Source organism: Xenia sp. Carnegie-2017, unplaced genomic scaffold, assembly GCF_021976095.1.
Source record: "Xenia sp. Carnegie-2017 unplaced genomic scaffold, XeniaSp_v1 HiC_scaffold_1, whole genome shotgun sequence".
Lineage (NCBI taxonomy): Eukaryota > Metazoa > Cnidaria > Anthozoa > Malacalcyonacea > Xeniidae > Xenia > Xenia sp. Carnegie-2017.
In genome coordinates, this window is record NW_025813402.1 from 1649703 (window position 1) to 1667048 (window position 17346).

The following is a 17346-nucleotide window of genomic DNA, read 5'->3' on the forward strand; positions in this document are numbered from 1 at the left end:
CTTGATGACATCAAAAGCTCGTAGAGGAACATCTATTTAAATCTTGTGAAATGAATTTTTTAGAACAATTATACAATGAGAACAAGCCAGCAAGGGTCACTTGTGTTCCCTTAGGAAGTTATATACTTTATACACATGCACTCAGACCACTGAGTGACTGATTTGTAGATACAGTTTCCTATGTGGTCACGTGATATTTTAATATAATTCTGCGACGCACACGAGACCAGCCCAGTCTATACCCCAATTAAGTTACATTGCACGCGAGCACGTACCAGGAAGAACTAACTAGTAAAAGAAATTGAAAAGTCTTTAAAAGTTTTCTTAAAATGATTGTAATAGGAAAGATCATGAAAGATTTAAAACATCTTAACCCGTTACTTCATGAATTTCCAACTCGGCGTTTTTATAGCGGCGAAACTCCACGGGTTTTGATCACAGGTGACGTGGCTTTTAAATTCATTACATAACACCTGAATTGGAATGTTTACAATTAAAGAAATATTTTTTTAAAATGTTACTCGCAATTTTCGTTATAAAACAAACATAAAGTTTTACTATGACGGTCATGTAACGGTTTCTGTGTTTAGGTGGTCTTGGTCAGTTGGGTCGTGGTTTAGCACAGTTGATGAGGTGATAAAAATAAATTGATCTCAGCATGATGAATACCTGCACGATTGAAGGATTGTAAATTTCCCTCATTTTGTGTGAAAAAATATCGCACATACATACATTTTAATAATCTCTACTTCTAGAGAAAAATATGGCAAGAACAATGTTGTACTGTCGGACGTTGTCAAACCGCCAAGCGAAGAACGAGATAAAGGCCAGTAACTATAAACTTTTTCAAAGATGTTCTAACTACCAAGCAATAAGAAAATTTGACTCTGAAGATGACTACCGCTAAGGTTGTCGAAACGTCAGTCAACAACAACAAAAACAGTCCTTCTCAGGACTTTATTAACCTAGACGATCATCATTTACAAACATGTAACGATACTCCCGGGTTCAAACCATTTACTCCATTTACTTTAAGCAATAAGAAAATGTTAATTCGTTTTTTAAAACATCATACCTATTCTTTCTTCCTTCAGGTCCTTTCATTTATGCAGATATCATGGACTTTAAAAACCTTCAGTCAGTTATTGTCAACAATGACATCACCTGGGTAGTTCATTTCAGTGCCTTACTCAGCGCCATTGGTGAATTGAATGTTGAAAAAGCTTTGAAGATAAATGTGATTGGTTTTCATAACATTATCGAAATATGCCGTCAATATGGGTTGCGACTGTTTTGTCCTAGCACAATTGGAGCATTTGGTGTTGATACTCCAAAGATGAAGACACCTGACATTACATTACAAAACCAAATACCATTTATGGTGTTTCTAAAGTCCATATGGAATTATTAGGAGAGGTGAGGTTTTTATGGAGGATTTTTTTAGGGGGTGTTTTCGAGGGGGAGGGCAAATGTATCAGAAAGGAGGTTTTAGGAAGAGGGAGAGGGGGTAAATACTGAAAGGGGGTTTATTATTTGAGAGGGAAGTTTTTGAAGAGGCAAGGAATTAGTTGAAATTTAAACTTAACTAATTGGTTCGTTACAATGATTACAAAATAAACCCTTGCATGTCAATCTTATCGTATTCATACAAAGTTGTTAAACCATAAATTTTTCATCAGTATTACAACTACAAGTATGGCTTGGACTTCAGATCTGCACGCTACCCTGGAGTGATTTCAGCTGATTCAGCTCCTGGTGGGGGAACAACTGGTGAGTAAATGTCTTTTATTTTGCTATGAATTCCTTCATAAACACCATATCCATTTTAATGTTATTTCGTTTTTACAGACTATGCTGTGCACATTTATCATGAGGCATTAAAAAAAGGCAGATACACAATTTACCTGAAGCCAAACACATGTCTGCCAATGATTTATATTGATGATTGTTTGCGTGGTACTATGGAACTCATGGAAGCCCCTGAAGAAATACTGAGTCGCCGTGTTTACAATATGCAAGGAATGAGTTTTACACCAGAGTTGCTTGTAAATAACATAAAAAAAGTGTTTCCTGAATTTCAAGTTGACTATGAAGTTGATCCAATGAGGCAAGCTATTGGTTAGTATTGAAATGCATCTTATGTTTACATTACATCTCTTGTCATATGACTTGTTAATGGATTATAAAATGGTGCTCATGTCATTGACAAATATATAGTACACTTTCATGCCCTGACCTTAAATATTTTTTTTGTTTGTTGTAGCTGACAGTTGGCCTGATGTCTTGGATGATACTAATGCAAGACGAGACTGGGGATGGAGACCATATTATGATCTCAATACCATGACTAAAACTATGCTTGATAAATTGACTTTAAATTATGATTTCGCAGGAACTGTGGAATTCACAAAAATGTCAGTATTTCATTCTTAAGTAATTTTTTCCTCTGTTGCAGTTTTGGTTTATGATTTTATTTTATTCTGAGTATTGTGCATTGTAAATGTACAAATTATGTCACTTATTTTGCTTTAGTTGAAAACTATATTTTTCTGCTTTATCATTTTATTAAAATTACTTGTAAAAGATATCTTTAATTCCTTAACTAAAAAAAACTTAGCAATACCAGCACAACCAACTCTTTGAAGTTTCATACCATGTTTGATAAGAATGTATTTTTTATAGACTATATATAATACTCGGTGACACCAAAAGAACAATTATTGGGGAGGGGGGAGGTGCAAATATTCATTTATGCAGGCAATACCATATTAAGTTCTTTAGTAATCTATTGTTTTCAGCCAATTATAGGATGCATTTATCAAATTTTGCCCCAAATTATCACGTTATCAACACTATTAACAATAATTACAACACTGAAAAAACATTTACTCATTGGTATATGTAAATAATGTTTGAAAGTTTGCTAGTAAGATTTTCCTTTATGCACAGTGAAATACTTTTTTTCACTCTTGTTTTGAAAAGTTTAAAACATTTTTTATAACATGAACATTCATACCTCAAAAAATGGAGTCTTTCATTTCTTATGTCAGTGATTTTCATGAAGACATCATGCTCAGGATAGCACATCATCCATCTCCTAAATTGGTTATGCAGTTTATATAGTTCTGTTATTTATAAACTGTTCTTACTAAATTTTCAGTAAAGATCATCTTTTATTGATCCAGTGTTACTACAGAAAGAAACCTAAACTAAACTAACTTTATTTATACTAGATATCTCTATCAGTTCTAAACTGTTCTTTCAAAAGATACAGTAAAGATCATCTCTTATTGATCCAGTGTTACTACAGAAGAAAACCTAAACTAAACTAACTTTATTTATACTAGATATCTCTATCAGTTCTAAACTGTTCTTTCAAAAGATACAGTAAAGATCATCTCTTATTGATCCACTGTTACTACAGAAGAAACCTAAACTAAACTAACTTTATTTATACTAGATATCTCTATCAGTTCTAAACTGTTCTTTCAAAAGATACAGTAAAGATCATCTCTTATTGATCCAGTGTTACTACAGAAAGAAACCCAAACTAAACTAACTTTATTTAAACTAGATATCTCTATCAGTTCTAAACTGTTCTTCCTAAAGATTCAGTAAAAATCATCTCTCCAGTTTAGCAGCAAAGCTCACCTGGTTAAGTTTCTTAAACTCAACAACTTGTCCAAGTATATACTCCAATATATGTTTGGCATCTCTGACATCTGCAGGCAACTTGTTCGTTACACATAATATTTCACCACATTCACGAACATAATATTCAATATCATCATCACTGCCTAAACAATGCAAACATTTTTCAACATTATGAAAGGTCATACATCGTCGTCATGACGAAATAAACTAATCATTTCGACATGTCTGAAAACAAAGGTCAAATATCCCCAGCAATAAATTGCAACCACACAATAAATTACTGTTTAACGTATTTTTAAACTCGTATGTTAGTAATAGTATATATAAAAGTTCCAACGAAACTGTATTCACATCTCCACAAAAATGTCGTTTGTGTGAGTAATGTCGAAGGAAACTTCACACTACACATACGTCACAATCTTGACATAATCTGGGGTGAATAAATTATTCTTATAAACGGTTAGATTTGGTCATTTATGCAGGTAGCGTGTTGGACACCTAAGTAAAAGAGATTATTGACGTGTTGTATATTTCTTTTCATTCGTACATTTGTTGGTGATTTGAGCAATTCTGACTTTTTCTGATGAAAAATGATCATCTAAATCAAAAAGTTCCATTGGTGGACCAGACAATTCGCGAAAAGTCGGCGGGAATACCTGAAATCATGAAATAAAAAAATTTTAAAATACATGCTTCTCTTCTGGACCCACAATTTGAGTTTAGGTCAGTTAGATGTGGGGTGAGATTATGTGACAACATACCGCTGGTTGTAAAGGAGGTAACGGCGTCTCAAACTGCGGAGGAATCAACTGTAGAGCCTCGTGTTTCACGTGCATTTCATCATAACTCCTATAAGAAATCACAGATAGTCATGAATAAAATTCAGGGATTGTCTTGAAGGTACAACAACATGTTTACCTAAGAACTTCTGGTACGATTGCTGTATCCAGTTTGAATAAATCTTTGTCGAACATCTTAGAAAAATCATTAGGGATCTGAAAAAGCAAAACTAGAACATAGAATAAAAGTTTAACATACATTTCTTTATGGTTGATGACAGTATAACATACATTTCTTTATGGTTGATGACAGTATAACATAAACTTCTCTATGGTTGATGACAGTATAACATACACTTCTCTATGGCTGATGACAGTATAACATACACTTTTCTATGGTTGATGACAGTATAACATAAACTTCTCTATGGTTGATGACAGTATAACATACACTTCTCTATGGTTGATGACAGTATAACATACACTTCTCTATGGTTGATGACAGTATAACATACACTTCTCTATGGTTGATGACAGTATAACATATACTTCTCTATGGTTGATGACAGTATAACATAAACTTCTCTATGGTTGATGACAGTATAACATACACTTCTCTATGGTTGATGACAGTATAACATACACTTTTCTATGGTTGATGACAGTATAACATACACTTCTCTATGGTTGATGACAGTATAACATACACTTTTCTATGGTTGATGACAGTATAACATACACTTCTCTATGGTTGATGACAGTATAACATACACTTCTCTATGGTTGATGACAGTATAACATACACTTTTCTATGGTTGATGACAGTATAACATACACTTTTCTATGGTTGATGACAGTATAACATAAACTTCTCTATGGTTGATGACAGTATAACATACACTTTCTATGGTTGATGACAGTATAACATACACTTTTCTATGGTTGATGACAGTATAACATACACTTTTCTATGGTTGATGACAGTATAACATACACTTTTCTATGGTTGATGACAGTATAACATAAACTTCTCTATGGTTGATGACAGTATAACATACACTTTTCTATGGTTGATGACAGTATAACATACTTCTCTATGGTTGATGACAGTATAACATACACTTTCTATGGTTGATGACAGTATAACATACACTTTTCTATGGTTGATGACAGTATAACATACACTTTTCTATGGTTGATGACAGTATAACATACACTTTCTATGGTTGATGACAGTATAACATACACTTCTCTATGGTTGATGACAGTATAACATACACTTTTCTATGGTTGATGACAGTATAACATAAACTTCTCTATGGTTGATGACAGTATAACATACACTTCTCTATGGTTGATGACAGTATAACATACACTTTTCTATGGTTGATGACAGTATAACATAAACTTCTCTATGGTTGATGACAGTATAACATATACTTCTCTATGGTTGATGACAGTATAACATAAACTTCTCTATGGTTGATGACAGTATAACATACACTTCTCTATGGTTGATGACAGTATAACATACACTTTTCTATGGTTGATGACAGTATAACATAAACTTCTCTATGGTTGATGACAGTATAACATACACTTCTCTATGGTTGATGACAGTATAACATACACTTCTCTATGGTTGATGACAGTGTAACATACACTTCTCTATGGTTGATGACAGTATAACATACACTTGTCTATGGTTGATGACAGTATAACTTACACTTCTCTATGGTTGATGACAGTATAACATACACTTCTCTATGGTTGATGACAGTATAACATACACTTCTCTATGGTTGATGACAGTATAACATACACTTGTCTATGGTTGATGACAGTATAACATAAATTTCTCTATGGTTGATGACAGTATAACATAAACTTCTCTATGGTTGATGACAGTGTAACATACACTTCTCTATGGTTGATGACAGTATAACATACACTTCTCTATGGTTGATGACAGTATAACATACACTTCTCTATGGTTGATGACAGTGTAACATACACTTCTCTATGGTTAATGACAGTATAACATACACTTCTCTATGGTTGATGACAGTATAACATACACTTCTCTATGGTTGATGACAGTGTAACATACACTTCTCTATGGTTGATGACAGTATAACATACACTTCTCTATGGTTGATGACAGTATAACATACACTTCTCTATGGTTGATGACAGTATAACATACACTTCTCTATGGTTGATGACAGTATAACATACACTTCTCTATGGTTGATGACAGTATAACATACACTTCTCTATGGTTGATGACAGCATAACATACACTTCTCTATGGTTGATGACAGTATAACATACACTTCTCTATGGTTGATGACAGTATAACATACACTTCTCTATGGTTGATGACAGTATAACATAAATTCTCTATGGTTGATGACAGTATAACATAAACTTCTCTATGGTTGATGACAGTGTAACATACACTTCTCTATGGTTGATGACAGTATAACATACACTTCTCTATGGTTGATGACAGTATAACATACACTTCTCTATGGTTGATGACAGTGTAACATACACTTCTCTATGGTTGATGACAGTATAACATACACTTCTCTATGGTTGATGACAGTATAACATACACTTCTCTATGGTTGATGACAGTATAACATACACTTCTCTATGGTTGATGACAGTATAACATACACTTCTCTATGGTTGATGACAGTATAACATACACTTCTCTATGGTTGATGACAGTATAACATACACTTCTCTATGGTTGATGACAGTATAACATACACTTCTCTATGGTTGATGACAGTATAACATACACTTCTCTATGGTTGATGACAGTATAACATACACTTCTCTATGGTTGATGACAGTATAACATACACTTCTCTATGGTTGATGACAGTGTAACATACACTTCTCTATGGTTGATGACAGTATAACATACACTTCTCTATGGTTGATGACAGTATAACATACACTTCTCTATGGTTGATGACAGTATAACATACACTTCTCTATGGTTGATGACAGTATAACATACACTTCTCTATGGTTGACGACAGCATAACATACACTTCTCTATGGTTGATGACAGTATAACATACACTTCTCTAAGGTTGACAGTATAACATACACTTCTCTATGGTTGATGACAGTGTAACATACACTTCTCTATGGTTGATGACAATACAACATACACTTCTCTATGGATGATGACAGTACAACATACACTTCTCTATGGTTGATGACAGTATAACATACACTTCTCTATGGTTGATGACAGTATAACATACACTTCTCTATGGATGATGACAGTACAACATACACTTCTCTATGGTTGATGACAGTATAACATACACTTCTCTATGGTTGATGACAGTATAACATACACTTCTTTAAGGTTGATGACAGTATAACATACACTTCTCTATGGTTGATGACAGTATAACATACACTTCTCTATGGTTGATGACAGTATAACATACACTTCTCTATGGTTGATGACAGTGTAACATACACTTCTCTATGGTTGATGACAGTATAACATACACTTCTCTATGGTTGATGACAGTATAACATACACTTCTCTATGGTTGATGACAGTATAACATACACTTCTCTATGGTTGATGACAGTGTAACATACACTTCTCTATGGTTGATGACAGTATAACATACACTTCTCTATGGTTGATGACAGTATAACATACACTTCTTTAAGGTTGATGACAGTATAACATACACTTCTCTATGGTTGATGACAGTATAAAAAACACTACACTATACTGTGGTTGTGTAAAGAAATTTCTTGAGAGTAAAAGTTTTCTTTTCAATAATTTACCTCCTCTCCTTCTTGCAGACAAACTTTAGGACTCTCAGCTAATTTTGATGTGTCAGGAATAAAATGATAGTCGGAGATCTAAATACAGTTAACCATAAACTACAATAGAAAGCAGTCATATAATGAAACTCAAATGTTTGAATCATTTCTCAGTTTGTAGCTCGTGGTTTTTTATCAACATTTTCTTTTATAAAATGTGTATAGATCGTAGCAGTTCTACAAATCGTAGCAGTTCCACAAGATCTACAAATTGTTTATATATTGTAGCAAAAAACCTCTGGATCTTCAGCATCAATGATGTTAAGACGAACATCCTCAGACGTCAACCATTGAAAAACGACATCCTAAAAAAAGGATCAGAAAGAAAACGTCGCGAGGAATGTTCAGTTGAAATTTTCATTTCCAAATCCAATGTAAAAGTCTCACTTGAACTTTACTATTTTCTTCTTTATCAAAGTATTGATCGTGAAAAATGTGAACTGAACCGATCACTGCAAGTTTTCCACCGGAACGCTACAGAAACAAAATATCGCCGAAATAAAATCTCCCTTAATAAAGACTGTCCTACGTTATGACGTTAATAACAACCATTTCATATAAAATTATTATCCTACGTTATGATGTTAATAACAACCATTTCATATAAAATTATTACCCTACGTTATGACGTTAATAACAACCATTTCATATAAAATTATTACCCTACGTTATGATGTTAATAACAACCATTTGATATAAAATTATTAACCTATGTTATGACGTTAATAACAACCATTTTATATAAAATTATTATCCTACGTTATGACGTCAATAACAACCATTTCATATAAAATTATTACCCTACATTATGACGTTAATAACAACCATTTCATATAAAATTATTATCCTACGTTATGACGTTAATAACAACCATTTTATATAAAATTATTATCGTACGTTATGACGTTAATAACAACCATTTCATATAAAATTATTATCCTACGTTATGACGTCAATAACAACCATTTCATATAAAATTATTATCCTACGTTATGACGTTAATAACAACCATTTTATATAAAATTATTATCCTACGTTATGATGTTAATAACAACCATTTCATATAAAATTATTATCCTACGTTATGACGTCAATAACAACCATTTCATATAAAATTATTATCCTACGTTATGACGTCAATAACAACCATTTTATATAAAATTATTATCCTACGTTATGACTATAATAACAACCATTTTATGTAAAATTATTATCCTACATTATGACGTTAATAACAACCATTTCATATAAAATTATTATCCTACATTATGATGTTAATAACAACCATTTCATATAAAATTATTATCCTACATTATGACGTTAATAACAACCATTTCATATAAAATTATTATCCTACATTATGACGTCAATAACAACCATTTCATATAAAATTATTATCCTACGTTATGATGTTAATAACAACCATTTTATATAAAATTATTATCCCATGTTATGATGTTAATAACAACCATTTCATATAAAATTATTACCCTACGTTATGACGTCAATAACAACCATTTCATATAAAATTATTATCCTACATTATGACGTTAATAACAACCATTTCATATAAAATTATTATCCTACATTATGACGTTAATAACAACCATTTCATATAAAATTATTATCCCATTATGACGTTAATAACAACCATTTCATATAAAATTATTATCCCATGTTATGATGTTAATAACAACCATTTCATATAAAATTATTACCCTACGTTATGACGTTAATAACAACCATTTCATATAAAATTATTATCCTACGTTATGACGTTAATAACAACCATTTCATATAAAATTATTATCCTACGTTATGACGTTAATAACAACCATTTCATATAAAATTATTATCCTACGTTATGACGTTAATAACAACCATTTTATATAAAATTATTATCCTACGTTATGATGTTAATAACAACCATTTCATATAAAATTATTATCCTACGTTATGACGTTAATAACAACCATTTCATATAAAATTATTATCCTACGTTATGACGTTAATAACAACCATTTCATATAAAATTATTATCCTACATTATGACGTTAATAACAACCATTTCATATAAAATTATTATCCTACATTATGACGTCAATAACAACCATTTCATATAAAATTATTATCCTACGTTATGACGTCAATAACAACCATTTCATATAAAATTATTATCCTACGTTATGACGTTAATAACAACCATTTCATATAAAATTATTATCCTACATTATGACGTCAATAACAACCATTTCATATAAAATTATTATCCTACGTTATGACTTTAATAACAACCATTTTATGTAAAATTATTACCCTACATTATGACGTTAATAACAACCATTTCATATAAAATTATTATCCTACATTATGACGTCAATAACAACCATTTCATATAAAATTATTATCCTACGTTATGACGTTAATAACAACCATTTCATATAAAATTATTATCCTACATTATGACGTTAATAACAACCATTTCATATAAAATTATTATCCTACATTATGACGTTAATAACAACCATTTCATATAAAATTATTATCCTACATTATGACGTTAATAACAACCATTTCATATAAAATTATTATCCTACATTATGACGTCAATAACAACCATTTCATATAAAATTATTATCCTACATTATGACGTTAATAACAACCATTTCATATAAAATTATTATCCTACATTATGACGTTAATAACAACCATTTCATATAAAATTATTATCCTACGTTATGACGTTAATAACAACCATTTCATATAAAATTATTATCCTACGTTATGACGTTAATAACAACCATTTCATATAAAATTATTATCCTACGTTATGACGTTAATAACAACCATTTCATATAAAATTATTATCCTACGTTATGACGTTAATAACAACCATTTCATATAAAATTATTATCCTACGTTATGACGTTAATAACAACCATTTCATATAAAATTATTATCCTACGTTATGACGTTAATAACAACCATTTCATATAAAATTATTATCCTACGTTATGACGTTAATAACAACCATTTCATATAAAATTATTATCCTACATTATGACGTTAATAACAACCATTTCATATAAAATTATTATCCTACGTTATGACGTTAATAACAACCATTTCATATAAAATTATTATCCTACATTATGACGTTAATAACAACCATTTCATATAAAATTATTATCCTACATTATGACGTTAATAACAACCATTTCATATAAAATTATTATCCTACGTTATGATGTTAATAACAACCATTTCATATAAAATTATTATCCTACGTTATGACGTTAATAACAACCATTTCATATAAAATTATTATCCTACATTATGACGTTAATAACAACCATTTCATATAAAATTATTATCCTACATTATGACGTTAATAACAACCATTTCATATAAAATTATTATCCTACGTTATGATGTTAATAACAACCATTTCATATAAAATTATTATCCTACATTATGACGTTAATAACAACCATTTCATATAAAATTATTATCCTACATTATGACGTCAATAACAACCATTTCATATAAAATTATTATCCTACGTTATGATGTTAATAACAACCATTTCATATAAAATTATTACCCTACGTTATGATGTTAATAACAACCATTTCATATAAAATTATTACCCTACGTTATGATGTTAATAACAACCATTTCATATAAAATTATTATCCTACGTTATGACGTTAATAACAACCATTTTATGTAAAATTATTATCCTACATTATGACGTTAATAACAACCATTTCATATAAAATTATTATCCTACGTTATGATGTTAATAACAACCATTTTATATAAAATTATTATCCTACGTTATGACGTTAATAACAACCATTTCATATAAAATTATTATCCTACATTATGACGTTAATAACAACCATTTCATATAAAATTATTATCCTACGTTATGATGTTAATAACAACCATTTCATATAAAATTATTATCCTACATTATGACGTTAATAACAACCATTTCATATAAAATTATTATCCTACGTTATGATGTTAATAACAACCATTTCATATAAAATTATTATCCTACATTATGACGTTAATAACAACCATTTCATATAAAATTATTATCCTACGTTATGATGTTAATAACAACCATTTCATATAAAATTATTATCCTACATTATGACGTTAATAACAACCATTTCATATAAAATTATTATCCTACGTTATGACGTTAATAACAACCATTTCATATAAAATTATTATCCTACGTTATGACGTTAATAACAACCATTTCATATAAAATTATTATCCTACGTTATGACGTTAATAACAACCATTTCATATAAAATTATTATCCTACATTATGACGTTAATAACAACCATTTCATATAAAATTATTATCCTACATTATGACGTTAATAACAACCATTTCATATAAAATTATTATCCTACGTTATGACGTTAATAACAACCATTTCATATAAAATTATTATCCTACATTATGACGTTAATAACAACCATTTCATATAAAATTATTATCCTACGTTATGACGTTAATAACAACCATTTTATATAAAATTATTATCCTACATTATGACGTTAATAACAACCATTTCATATAAAATTATTATCCTACATTATGACGTCAATAACAACCATTTCATATAAAATTATTATCCTACGTTATGATGTTAATAACAACCATTTCATATAAAATTATTATCCTACGTTATGACGTTAATAACAACCATTTTATATAAAATTATTATCCTACGTTATGACGTTAATAACAACCATTTCATATAAAATTATTATCCTACATTATGACGTTAATAACAACCATTTCATATAAAATTATTATCCTACGTTATGATGTTAATAACAACCATTTCATATAAAATTATTATCCTACGTTATGACGTTAATAACAACCATTTCATATAAAATTATTATCCTACGTTATGACGTTAATAACAACCATTTCATATAAAATTATTATCCTACGTTATGATGTTAATAACAACCATTTCATATAAAATTATTATCCTACGTTATGATGTTAATAACAACCATTTCATATAAAATTATTATCCTACGTTATGATGTTAATAACAACCATTTCATATAAAATTATTATCCTACGTTATGACGTTAATAACAACCATTTTATGTAAAATTATTATCCTACATTATGACGTTAATAACAACCATTTCATATAAAATTATTATCCTACGTTATGATGTCAATAACAACCATTTTATGTAAAATTATTATCCTACATTATGACGTCAATAACAACCATTTCATATAAAATTATTATCCTACATTATGACGTCAATAACAACCATTTCATATAAAATTATTATCCTACGTTATGATGTTAATAACAACCATTTTATGTAAAATTATTATCCTACATTATGACGTTAATAACAACCATTTCATATAAAATTATTATCCTACGTTATGATGTTAATAACAACCATTTCATATAAAATTATTATCCTACATTATGACGTCAATAACAACCATTTCATATAAAATTATTATCCTACGTTATGATGTTAATAACAACCATTTCATATAAAATTATTATCCTACATTATGACGTTAATAACAACCATTTCATATAAAATTATTATCCTACGTTATGACGTCAATAACAACCATTTCATATAAAATTATTATCCTACATTATGACGTCAATAACAACCATTTCATATAAAATTATTATCCTACGTTATGATGTTAATAACAACCATTTCATATAAAATTATTATCCTACGTTATGACGTTAATAACAACCATTTTATGTAAAATTATTATCCTACATTATGACGTTAATAACAACCATTTCATATAAAATTATTATCCTACGTTATGATGTTAATAACAACCATTTCATATAAAATTATTATCCTACATTATGACGTCAATAACAACCATTTCATATAAAATTATTATCCTACGTTATGATGTTAATAACAACCATTTCATATAAAATTATTATCCTACATTATGACGTTAATAACAACCATTTCATATAAAATTATTATCCTACGTTATGACGTTAATAACAACCATTTCATATAAAATTATTATCCTACATTATGACGTCAATAACAACCATTTTATGTAAAATTATTATCCTATGTTATGACGTCAATAACAACCATTTCATATAAAATTATTATCCTACGTTATGACGTTAATAACAACCATTTCATATAAAATTATTATCCTACGTTATGATGTTAATAACAACCATTTCATATAAAATTATTATCCTACGTTATGATGTTAATAACAACCATTTCATATAAAATTATTATCCTACGTTATGATGTTAATAACAACCATTTTATATAAAATTATTATCCTACGTTATGACGTCAATAACAACCATTTCATATAAAATTATTATCCTACGTTATGACGTCAATAACAACCATTTCATATAAAATTATTATCCTACGTTATGACGTCAATAACAACCATTTCATATACAGGTTTACAGTTTTACATTGTGCCGTCATCATCTATGTTCTCCGATTGACAGGAACTTTTTGTTACTTCAATAAACCTCTGCTGTATTTAATCTATTCAATCATATATATTGAAAAAACCTTATAACAATTTTTGTTTTGCCATTATTTCCGAGACGCGAAGTAAAAATTGGTATTTTATTTTAAACATAAGAATGAAATACAGTATGATACACGTACCTTTGAGGAATGAAATGCACAAACCGGACGATTTACTGGCAATGAAACTGTCCCAGTCGATAACACAGGAATCGCTGGTTTTACAACATGTAGCGTCGCACCAAATGGGTAGACAAAATTTAATGATCTATAAGAAAGCAAACAATTCAAATTTCAAAGTAAAATTTCAGTAAATAAATTGTTACAGCAACTAAATAATAGCTAGCGTCAGAAGGTTCATCCTCAAAAGCTAACTATACTGTAAAATTTCTGCTGCTGACAATGCTGCAAAAATGTATGAAAATAGCCCCCTCCCCCTTCCGTATATATAAAAATAAATACAATCCTTTTTCTATCATGAAGATGAAAGATTTATAGTAACAGTGAAAGAACTTACTGAGTGAATGTGGAGAGGTCACTATCAAGATCACCAGGAATATGTTTACCAGCAGCATTATTTATCTCTCTTAAACATCAAAAAATTCATATTCAAAATATACCTGTCTCAAACATACTCTATGTTGATGAATAAAGCTCATAACAAAATGAATTATATCTGATTCAAGAAAATACTTTAACATGAGAGTATTTGGACATGCAGCAGTGAACAGTGTGTACTCCTAGGAATCCATTATAGACAATACATATTCCCATAAATTCACATCTGTACCTGTTTAAAACTCCATTTGAAATATAAACTTCTTTTGGATGGAAGTATTTATAGTAAGATGTACGTATAACTGAATCTATAAATAACATGTTTTATAAATTGAAATGATGATCACATGAAATGATGATTAAAATCACAGAAACCAATCTTATATCCTCACCACAATTAACCATGATTCCAAAATCTTCAAGTAAAAAGTTGATATTTGTACCAAAGTGTACCTCACCACCCTCTCCCAGTAAAACAAGGATACTTCCACCTTTCTCGAGATATGATTTCATTGCTTCAAACTATAATATATTAATATGTATAATAGAAGATTAAAAAATTAATTTATGTTTGAAGACACAGTGCTTGCTTTGCTTCGAAATGCAATATTGTTAACCTTTTCTTACAAGCATTGAGCTTGCATAAGTTTGCAAGCCTGTTTTCATGGGCATTTAGTCCTTATATAATGAGGGGGCTAAGTATGAAGGAGGGGACAAATACATGTATTTTATTACATTGTAATGATTGTCAAATTATACACTATTATACATACAAGCCTACATGCAAGTGATCTTTTCAGTTGAATTAGTTACAGTGGCTAAATGTGAAAATTGTGGTTGGTTTCTTTATAGAAAAACATATGCATGAAGTACCACAAATTATATTTCAGCTGTCTGGAATATCTAGCATGTTTAGCGGTATTTCTACTGAAGAATAAACGTTTAAGATATGAAATGTTTTCAAGAATGATATGAACACCACACAAAAACTGTCAAGCAAAATGGAAAATGAGATTTGTGATGAGAAAATGTTTAAGTAAAATGCTGATGTGCAGCAAGTGAAAAACCCAATAACACATGCACACATACATATCCTCCAAACTTACTTCACTTGCTGATATTTTTTCTCTTGGTCCGGCAAGAACAAACAGATTGGCATACAACAATCTCTCCAAGGTTATTTCATCCTTATTACTGTAAAAATACATCATTTAATCAGTGTTTTCACATCATATTTGTCTTAAACCTTTCTGAAACAGGTATCACAAACATACATGATAACTTTCCAATAATTTCTCAGTTTCCTCACAAGATTTCTAAAGCCACTGGCTGGAGTAAAGAGCTCTTTCTTTGATGCATTAAAAACGATACTGTTATTTTGACCATAACTGTCCTCCGTTCGCTTCCATAATCAAATATTAAAGTCAAAAAACAAAACTACATTAATCAAGGAACTTGGTATGTGTTATCTACATCGATCTTTACGCATTTTTTGTTTAGGAACAAAGAGATTACTAAGATACACACTACTATACGCTGTGGCACAATGAAACGAAATTCCGTTAAATTGCTTTGTTTATCTACCATTGGCAACAAGCAACAGCACCACAAACTTTTAATTAAAAAACTACTCAATTTCCACAATTCCTCGCACAATGTATAGAAGTGATCGATTCAACTTTCCCTCTTCCTGTTCTAACTAAATTCTATTGAAATATAAACAAAAAAAGTGAATAAACTGATATGTTTACCTGCTCTGAATTTGTAGCGATAGGAGCCATACTTTATTTAAAATAAATATGTCCCCTCCGGTAATAATTTTATACGTTAAGGTATCAGGAGGGAGATTGCTCGTGATAAGTTGATGGTGTTACTTTGTATCCATGTAAATTTCGTATTCACTTCTTAC

The 17346-nt window shown here is 29.7% G+C and overlaps 2 protein-coding genes and 1 long non-coding RNA gene across 4 annotated transcripts; 1 reads left to right on the forward strand and 2 right to left on the reverse strand.

The window, feature by feature from the left end:
* Window positions 1-17: 17 nt before the first annotated feature.
* LOC124444016 lies at window positions 18-1156 on the reverse strand. 2 transcript variants are annotated; one of them, XR_006947798.1, is made up of 3 exons: window positions 1076-1156; window positions 382-473; window positions 18-288 (listed from the first exon to the last, which is right to left on the reverse strand). It is a non-coding gene; the product is annotated as an uncharacterized LOC124444016 (long non-coding RNA). The 2 variants fall into 2 exon arrangements; XR_006947797.1 differs by having other exon boundaries at window positions 18-473.
* On the forward strand, window positions 252-2635 carry LOC124443971 (L-threonine 3-dehydrogenase, mitochondrial-like). Its single transcript, XM_046994534.1, is given in 8 exon segments — window positions 252-441; window positions 591-633; window positions 756-826; window positions 1095-1361; window positions 1364-1416; window positions 1680-1770; window positions 1849-2118; window positions 2264-2635. Coding segments are annotated over 8 exon segments (1077 nt in total). The 5' UTR covers window positions 252-329; the 3' UTR covers window positions 2434-2635.
* A 230-nt stretch (window positions 2636-2865) lies between these two features.
* LOC124443966 (intraflagellar transport protein 52 homolog) lies at window positions 2866-17254 on the reverse strand. The gene is made up of 15 exons (XM_046994520.1): window positions 17189-17254; window positions 16712-16839; window positions 16544-16631; window positions 15830-15959; window positions 15670-15745; window positions 15397-15465; window positions 15021-15147; window positions 8697-8783; window positions 8546-8614; window positions 8271-8348; window positions 4573-4649; window positions 4416-4503; window positions 4202-4310; window positions 3652-3797; window positions 2866-3097 (listed from the first exon to the last, which is right to left on the reverse strand). Exons 1-15 carry the CDS (start codon window positions 17216-17218, stop codon window positions 3074-3076), a joined length of 1326 nt encoding a protein of 441 aa, XP_046850476.1. The 5' UTR covers window positions 17219-17254; the 3' UTR covers window positions 2866-3073.
* Between the last annotated feature and the right edge of the window lie 92 nt (window positions 17255-17346).

Coding starts and splice junctions, on each gene's coding strand:
- LOC124443966 (XM_046994520.1), bottom strand. CDS start 17,218: ATGGCTCCTATCGCTACAAATTCAGAGCAG. Junction 15,466..15,669: donor TCAAATGGAGTTTTAAACAG/GTACAGATGTGA, acceptor TTGATGTTTAAG/AGAGATAAATAATGCTGCTG. Junction 8,349..8,545: donor TTGATGCTGAAGATCCAGAG/GTTTTTTGCTAC, acceptor AACTGTATTTAG/ATCTCCGACTATCATTTTAT.